Here is an 8,581-nt window from a genome sequence, read left to right as displayed (position 1 = left end):
GCAGTGACAAGTTGAACATACATTCTTGCACCAGTGGAGAAGCAGAAACCCTAGAGTTCCTGCTCCCTTGTTGCTCCCTAGTTGTCTAGTTCTTCCTCTAAAATAAAACCATGCCATAAGCTAGGATTTTAAACCTTTATTTTATTCATAAAAAGGGGGAGTGGGAATCACAGAATCACAGAACTGTAGGGATTGGAAGGGACCTCGAAAGATCATCGGGTCCAACCCCCCCTGCCAAAGCCCACTCTTCAAGGCGTTCCTTCCAGTTTTGCATGGGTTTTGTTCAAGGAATGTTGGTAGTTGGGGGGCAGATGAAAGTTGCTGGGACTAATGGTTAGGGGCCTGAACAAGCAGGGCATCATGGCAGGCCACTGCGATGCCTCCAATGAGGTTCAGGAACTCCTGGAAATCCAGCTGCCCATCACTGTTCAAATCGAGTTTCTTCATCATCCTGTCCAGGACAGCTGGATCCCTCTGATTCTGCAAAAAATCAAAGAGATTGGAATCAATGCCTGCCTCGAGGCAAAGGTGTCCTTTGCTGTACACACCCAGGTACAAGCCTGCAGCTGCTGAGTTCATCACTAGCAGCAAGGGTTTGGCAGAGGGAAGCAGAATCCAGCTGGGGCAACTCCAATCAGGTGTGCTCTGGCTTCTGGTAGAAGTGAGGTCTTTTCCCCTGCCCCCTCCCATGCTCATGTGGCTGGAGGACTCCTGGCCTGGATTTCACTCACCTTTGTGAAGGATGCCAGCTCAGTGTTCATGAAAGCCAGGAACTCCCTCTTGGAGAGCTTTAAGTTGTCCCCTTCGCGCCCTGCATACCGCTGGAAGACGGCCAGCAGGGACTCGATGCAGCGTTCGGTCTCGGTGGGGGACACCTTGGACTGCAGGAGTGGAGCAAAAGCAAAAGTTCAGGCTGGTGCTTGCAGCGAGCTCTGTGCTCGCAGAAGAGCAGCAACAGCTTCCAGAGGGAGGCTGGGCTGAGGGAGACCTCCTGCCGTCCCCTTTAGGGAGCCTGCTGCGCCCAATCTGTCCAGGTGCATTTTTCCTTGGTATTCCTTTTCTTGGTGACCTGCACAGCTCTTAGGTGAGGAGGGACCCAGGGGAGGGGCAGGGAGTGGTTTGGGAAGCACCTGCATGCCTTGGGAGCATGGAAAATTCCCTGGGGAGACACCAGCAGTCGAGGGAGGAGGGCTGCTCCCTCTGGTTTACTCAGCATTCTCCAACATGGCTTAATTGGAAGATAAACCTCCCTTTCCCTCCCCCTGCCCTGTCTGGCCAGAGGAGAAACTCTGAGTCACCAGAGAAAAATGTGAGCAGAGCAGCAGCGGAGTTGGCTCCCCAAACTGCTGCCTGGGCTGGGGGAGCTGGGGTGGCTCCTGATGAGCCTTCAGCAGGGTCAGCCAGGCCCTAAAAGCGAGGGAACACCAGGGACATGGGGCTCTTTCCCCTCCCCAGGGCTCCAAATTTTGGGAAAAGGGACCTCGCAGGCAGGGCTGGGTGGAGTCCGCCCTTCCCTCCCTAACCTCAGCATCCTGGGGACTCCCTGCCACATCCTGCCCCGCCTGAGGCTGAATTCAGCCTTTTTTGGTTAAAGTGGCACCGTGTTGCTTCCTTCCTGAACCTCGTTTTTTCGTCTCCTGGTCCCCCTGAGCCCCTCACCCTGGTGCTGTGAGCTGGGTGGAGGCCAAGCCACAGCCCTGAGCCCAGCACTGGGCAGCAGCGAGGGGAAGGCGAGGGGAGGGAAGGGACTGGGGGGTGGGGGGAGGAGAGAAATAGGGGGCAAATATCCCCTTGCTGTTTCCCTGCATCCACGGGGATCCTTTGCTCTCCCACTCTGAGCCCCCTTCCAACCCCCCTTTCCCGAGGAGGCTGAGCTCAGCCCTTGGCCCCGTTCCCTCTTCCCAGTGCCAAGACACGTCTCGCTTCCAGCTCGGGGCCTCTTCCCTGAGGGAAACGCTCCAACGCCCTCTCCCCCAGGCCCGGGGTCGTGCTCACTCACCATGGCTGAGTCTTGGGGCTCAGTGGGACCGCGGTACGGTTCGAGGTAGAATCGAGACGGGTGTGAGCTTCGTCCGCCACCGCCCTGCCAGCGCCCAGCCCCGGCTCAGCCCCCTGGGCCACGTTGGGCAATCGGCGGCTCTAACGGCAGATCCCGACATGCCTGCGGTCCCCACCTCAGCTTGGGCCCCTCCTCCATCCTCTTCCCTCCTGCATTTTATTTTTTTGTGCTTGTATTTTCTCTTTTGTCCGTTTTTTTTTTTTCTTTTTCTTTTTTTTTTTTTTTTCTTAGTTTTGTCTACTTGTCCCTATGCATTTTTTTTTTTTTTCTTAACCAAGTCTTCTCAGGGCTGAGCCCTGCGGCTGCCTCGCTGCTCCCCACACTACCATTGGGCCTTCCTCTTCCTCCAGTGACCTTTGGGCACCCCCGAGGGCAGCCCCCCCCTGTGTCCCTGCCCCTTCCTGTGCTCACCACCAGGAGAGCTTTGTCAATAACCTGTTTTTATTTGCCAATAACGTGTTACAAGCTCAACCTGTTGTAAAAAGGGGGCAGCTGCTCTCTAGGGTTGAAGGCAGCCCCTTTGGGTCCTGCTGCAGGTGGGATTTGTCCCAAGCAGCCTCAGTCCCTGTGCCACTGGAGGGCTGAAGACAGGGAGAGGCAGAAGAGGGACAGGAGACACCCAAAGGCAAAGTTTTGGGCCCACCTCACTCCCAGCTGGGGGGCTACGGGGGCAGAAACTGTCCTGCTGGGTGCCTCTGCCCCGGGGGTGTCCTTGTCCGCCCCCCCAGCCCTACCCTGCCGCTCCTCATCCTGCGGCACCAGGGAGGCTGCTGAGACACGTCAGCCTTGCCTTGCCACTGCAACCGCAGTGTGGTGACGTCCTTGGCACTCGGTGTGGATACGGAGCCGCCCGCCCTGGCCCCGATTTCACCCAAAAGCTTTGGGGAGAGGAACGGGGAGGCGTGGAGTGGACAGGTTGGGGGGCAACCATCCTCAATCTCATTTCCTTCCTTTCTTTCCCCAGTTCCCTTCCCATATTTTTATCTCTGTATTGGGGAAAAATATCTTCTCCACCGCTACCCTAAATCTCATAAACAGTTCATTGCAAATGAATCAAAAAGATTTTCTGATGCGGGGAGCTGAGGGCAGGAAGGCTTCTGCTCTTTGGTCTGCACTTCCACCTGCGGTTTGCAGCCTCCTCTTTGTGCTTCCTGAGTGCTGCAGCAGCACTCGCTCCTCCGCCCAGCTTTTATCTCCCCCTAGCTTTTATTTCCCCCTTTGCAAAAGCAAATCCCGGAGGGGCTGTGGCCTGGCCCCAGCCTGGCTGCGGTGTGGGATTTGTGGAGATTTCTATTTCTTGCTGTTGCTCTGTGTGTTTGCGATCAAGGCACTGGCACCGTTTGCAGACGCACCATCTGTGCTGCCATATGTTTGTCACTGGTCACGTGCATGAGAGAGGGGTGGCAGAGAGCAGTGCCAGCGCATCCGTCTGCCCCAGCTGGGACAGACCCCTCTCAGTACCCTTAGCACCACGTCCAAACCATGCCAGGATAATGGCTATGGCTGGCTAAGAGTGAAGGCCTGAGTGCTGCATCAGGCTCTGGTGGACCTGAGCTGCCCTTGTTCCTCCTGGCGAGCCCAGCACCAGCCAGAGAGCACTGGTTACACCTAGGGGCAAGTCCCAGCCACTGCTGGGGTTATCCTCGCTTTTCACTCTTCTTGCAAAACTGCAGCCCCATCTGCTGCTGAGAGAATTGATTCTCTCTTGCTCGAGAGAAAGGAAAGTGAATTAAATCAGGCTTTCTCCAGGGCGGGGTTAAGGATGTCTCCATCCATGGCTAAGTGCACTGTATGTGGGATCTGGAGCATTTTGCATGCTGTGCCGCTACCTCTCTACTGCCTGAGGACCCATGAATGGGCCTGCTTGTGGGGCAATCCAGGGGAAAAGGCAAGTGGATACCTGAGGGTGGGAAACTGCACCTGGATGGCTTCTACCTGCCCATCCCTGCATGGATCTGGGATCATAGTGTACACCGGGAGCCCCTGGAATTATGCAGATCTATAGTGAGGACCACAAGGTTAGAAGTATATGGGCTCCAAGACATATAGTAGGGGGGGTTGTTGTAATTTTCAGCAGCCCCTATCTGGATTAAGTGCCTAGAATCAGGAGGAATGGGTGATCTGAACAGGGACACCCTCCCAGTGGGCTGAAGCCCTTGTAGAAATTAGAAGGAAGGATGAAGGATGGCAGCAGTCAGTGCAGTCATCAGCTATTTATTGTGATTTTTCATGCAATACATCATTGTGAAGTAGAGAATGACCCCCACACCCACCACCACCATTACCCTTCAGTAACCACAGCAGGACTCAGATGCTTCAAAGCCTCCATGATGCTGGAACTGGGATTCTGCTCAGTTTCCAGGAGAGCAGAAAGGTGTAACCAAAAGCCAAGGGCCTAAAAAGGTGTTTATCCCAGTCTCAATACTTTTCAGGCCCCAGAAAGAGTATGGTTAAGCTCCTGGGATGATTTTTTTTTTTTTTTTTTATTGCACAGTGGAAGCTAACAAGCAGGAGAGCCAGCCATGGGGCTAGGGAGATGTGAGTGCACTGAGACGCAGAACTGTCATGCCCCAGGGTAAAAGAGATGACAGGGACACAAAGGACTGAGAGACCCAAGGAATCCAATTAGAGCGGAAAAGTGACTAAATACTGCATTGGGGTTGATAGACATGATGCAGGAAGGCAGGAGCTGCAGAACCTGGCATAGCTCTCTGCCTTCCCTGGTTGCTGAGGATGTGTTAGCTGGAAACCCCCCAAAGCCACTTGACACCTCACAGAGCCCCCTGTTAACCCTTTGTATTGAGCACTTCTGTGCCACTGCGCGGTGACATCCTAAGCTGAAAGCAGAGAGCAGATGTGATCCTCAAAGAGGCTCAGAGAAACCTCATCAATGCCACAGAGGTGATGACCCCTTAAGATGCCTTGGCCTCATCCCTAGCAGGTTGGCTCGTTGCCTTATGTGAAGCTACAGGGCTGGGGGTGCCCTGGCTCTGCTTGGTACAAGGATGGGATTCCTCTTCCTGTTGAGGCTGGTCACGGCTAGCTTGCTGTGGGCTCTTCTTGATGCTTTCCTCCTCTTGTGGCTGGCAGCTCCTCTCTGGTGGGGGAAGCTCTTCATCCTCTTGGCAGCAGTCAACTTCGTCCCTTTGGAGTGGTTCAGGACATTGCTCTTCTACAGCTTGCTGGCCTGGCTCATGAGCTTTCTGTGGCTCTGGACCCTGTGATAGAGGCAGGCAGCTCTTGGTCTCCCTGTCTTTGCTCTCCTGGCAGCTGGATTCAGACTCCTGTGGGACCTTCTCCCTGTTGGCTTTTGATCCATCACCCTGGCACTGATACTTCTTTTCTTCCTCATCGGGAATTCTGGGATGCTGGTGGTCTCTCCTGTCCTCCCTGGGCTCAACCTGGTGAGTATCACTCTTCACGCCATCCGATTCAGGGGCAGAAGCCTGCTGAGATACTACCTTCACAACTACTGCAGACCCGTCTTTCAAATCACCTTTCCGAGGCTCATCAAGCTCCCCTGAGTTTTCCTGGGAGCTGGAAGCTGGCAGCTGCTGTTTTTGATGCTCATCCATACCTGATTTAATCCTACACACATCCTTGCGCTGTGGCTCTTCAACCTCGCGTGTTTTGCCATTGTCCTTACAGGATTCTGCATTCTGGGCGCTGCTCTCTTTGCATGGCACAGCTGCTGCTTGGGATGAAACGTAGCATTTTCTCATATAGACAGGCTGCTCCAGGTTGTTGGGCTGGTGACAGACAATCTCATAAGTGGTAGCATTGGGATCATTCAGGTTCTGGATTACATGGATCAGGTACGCAATAGTCTGAGGCTCACAGGGACCAGGGAGCACCTGAAGCTCTGGCTGTATGTCAGGGTCAGAAGGCATATAACGGACCCTCATATCAGTAACAGATGAAATTTCCCCTGGGAGACATAGGTCTCCACTATCAACATCAACTGTTTGGTAGAGGCTTGTCCTTTCCTCCTCTCTACGGGCCTCCCGTTCTTCTATGGGGGCGCCTTGCTCTTCCCTCTCTCGAGTGAGGCGGCTTCGGCGCTCGTGGACCTCCACCTCCAGGTCCCGTTGGCGATCGAGCCTCCTCTCGCGCAGCACGGGCTCTTCCCTGTCTCGTGCGCGGCAAGCCCTCGTCTCGTCCTCTGGTTCCTCGCACTCCCGGGAGCGCTCCCTCCTTTCTCCCTCGTCACGAGGCTGCAGTTCCCGGGACACGCGGTGGACCTTCACGTCCGCTTCTGCGGAGACCTCGGTGGTCTCGCGCGTCCTTTCGTACCTCACGGCTTCACGGCGTCTCCTGGCATCGTCTTCGGGCTCCCGGGTGCGACACTCACGACCATCGCGGGGCTCCCGTTCTTCTGTGGGGGCGCCTCGCTCTTCCCTCTCTCGAGTGAGGCGGCTTCGGCGCTCGTGGACCTCCACCTCCAGGTCCCGTTGGCGATCGAGCCTCCTCTCACGCAGCACGGGCTCTTCCCTGTCTCGTGCGCGGCAAGCCCTCGTCTCGTCCTCTGGTTCCTCGCACTCCCGGGAGCGCTCCCTCCTTTCTCCCTCGTCACGAGGCTGCAGTTCCCGGGACACGCGGTGGACCTTCACGTCCGCTTCTGCGGAGACCTCGGTGGTCTCGCGCGTCCTTTCGTACCTCACGGCTTCACGGCGTCTCCTGGCATCGTCTTCGGGCTCCCGGGTGCGACACTCACGACCATCGCAGGGCTCCCGTTCTTCTGTGGGGGCGCCTCGCTCTTCCCTCTCTCGAGTGAGGCGGCTTCGGCGCTCGTGGACCTCCACCTCCAGGTCCCGTTGGCGATCGAGCCTCCTCTCGCGCAGCACGGGCTCTTCCCTGTCTCGTGCGCGGCAAGCCCTCGTCTCGTCCTCTGGTTCCTTGCACTCCCGGGAGCGCTCCCTCCTTTCTCCCTCGTCACGAGGCTGCAGTTCCCGGGACACGCGGTGGACCTTCACGTCCGCTTCTGCGGAGACCTCGGTGGTCTCGCGCGTCCTTTCGTACCTCACGGCTTCACGGCGTCTCCTGGCATCGTCTTCGGGCTCCCGGGTGCGACACTCACGACCATCGCGGGGCTCCCGTTCTTCTGTGGGGGCGCCTCGCTCTTCCCTCTCTCGAGTGAGGCGGCTTCGGCGCTCGTGGACCTCCACCTCCAGGTCCCGTTGGCGATCGAGCCTCCTCTCGCGCAGCACGGGCTCTTCCCTGTCTCGTGCGCGGCAAGCCCTCGTCTCGTCCTCTGGCTCCTCGCACTCCCGGGAGCGCTCCCTCCTTTCTCCCTCGTCACGAGGCTGCAGTTCCCGGGACACGCGGTGGACCTTCACGTCCGCTTCTGCGGAGACCTCGGTGGTCTCGCGCGTCCTTTCGTACCTCACGGCTTCACGGCGTCTCCTGGCATCGTCTTCGGGCTCCCGGGTGCGACACTCACGACCATCGCGGGGCTCCCGTTCTTCTGTGGGGGCGCCTCGCTCTTCCCTCTCTCGAGTGAGGCGGCTTCGGCGCTCGTGGACCTCCACCTCCAGGTCCCGTTGGCGATCGAGCCTCCTCTCGCGCAGCACGGGCTCTTCCCTGTCTCGTGCGCGGCAAGCCCTCGTCTCGTCCTCTGGTTCCTCGCACTCCCGGGAGCGCTCCCTCCTTTCTCCCTCGTCACGAGGCTGCAGTTCCCGGGACACGCGGTGGACCTTCACGTCCGCTTCTGCGGAGACCTCGGTGGTCTCGCGCGTCCTTTCGTACCTCACGGCTTCACGGCGTCTCCTGGCATCGTCTTCGGGCTCCCGGGTGCGACACTCACGACCATCGCGGGGCTCCCGTTCTTCTGTGGGGGCGCCTCGCTCTTCCCTCTCTCGAGTGAGGCGGCTTCGGCGCTCGTGGACCTCCACCTCCAGGTCCCGTTGGCGATCGAGCCTCCTCTCGCGCAGCACGGGCTCTTCCCTGTCTCGTGCGCGGCAAGCCCTCGTCTCGTCCTCTGGTTCCTCGCACTCCCGGGAGCGCTCCCTCCTTTCTCCCTCGTCACGAGGCTGCAGTTCCCGGGACACGCGGTGGACCTTCACGTCCGCTTCTGCGGAGACCTCGGTGGTCTCGCGCGTCCTTTCGTACCTCACGGCTTCACGGCGTCTCCTGGCATCGTCTTCGGGCTCCCGGGTGTGACACTCACGACCATCGCGGGGCTCCCGTTCTTCTGTGGGGGCGCCTCGCTCTTCCCTCTCTCGAGTGAGGCGGCTTCGACGCTCGTGGACCTCCACCTCCAGGTCCCGTTGGCGATCGAGCCTCCTCTCGCGCAGCACGGGCTCTTCCCTGTCTCGTGCGCGGCAAGCCCTCGTCTTGTCCTCTGGTTCCTCGCACTCCCGGGAGCGCTCCCTCCTTTCTCCCTCGTCACGAGGCTGCAGTTCCCGGGACACGCGGTGGACCTTCACGTCCGCTTCTGCGGAGACCTCGGTGGTCTCGCGCGTCCTTTCGTACCTCACGGCTTCACGGCGTCTCCTGGCATCGTCTTCGGGCTCCCGGGTGCGA

At 58.2% G+C, this 8,581-nt stretch overlaps 1 protein-coding gene across 1 annotated transcript; it reads right to left on the bottom strand.

The window, feature by feature from the left end:
* Positions 1 to 121: 121 nt before the first annotated feature.
* Positions 122 to 2,233, bottom strand: S100A11 (S100 calcium binding protein A11). The gene is made up of 3 exons (XM_084303043.1): positions 2,000 to 2,233; positions 732 to 881; positions 122 to 480 (listed from the first exon to the last, which is right to left on the bottom strand). Exons 1-3 carry the CDS (start codon positions 2,000 to 2,002, stop codon positions 328 to 330), a joined length of 306 nt encoding a protein of 101 aa, XP_084159169.1. The 5' UTR covers positions 2,003 to 2,233; the 3' UTR covers positions 122 to 327.
* Between the last annotated feature and the right edge of the window lie 6,348 nt (positions 2,234 to 8,581).

Source organism: Netta rufina (genome assembly GCF_964035555.1).
Source record: "Netta rufina genome assembly, chromosome: 29".
NCBI lineage: Eukaryota > Metazoa > Chordata > Aves > Anseriformes > Anatidae > Netta > Netta rufina.
The sequence above is the reverse complement of the archived record's forward strand: the minus strand, read 5'-3'. Positions and strand labels throughout refer to the sequence as shown.

Excerpts from the sequence above, each read along its gene's own strand:
- S100A11 (XM_084303043.1), bottom strand. Across the intron at positions 481-731 it reads AGCTGGCATCCTTCACAAAG|AATCAGAGGGATCCAGCTGT; the intron begins GTGAGTGAAATC and ends GATTTTTTGCAG.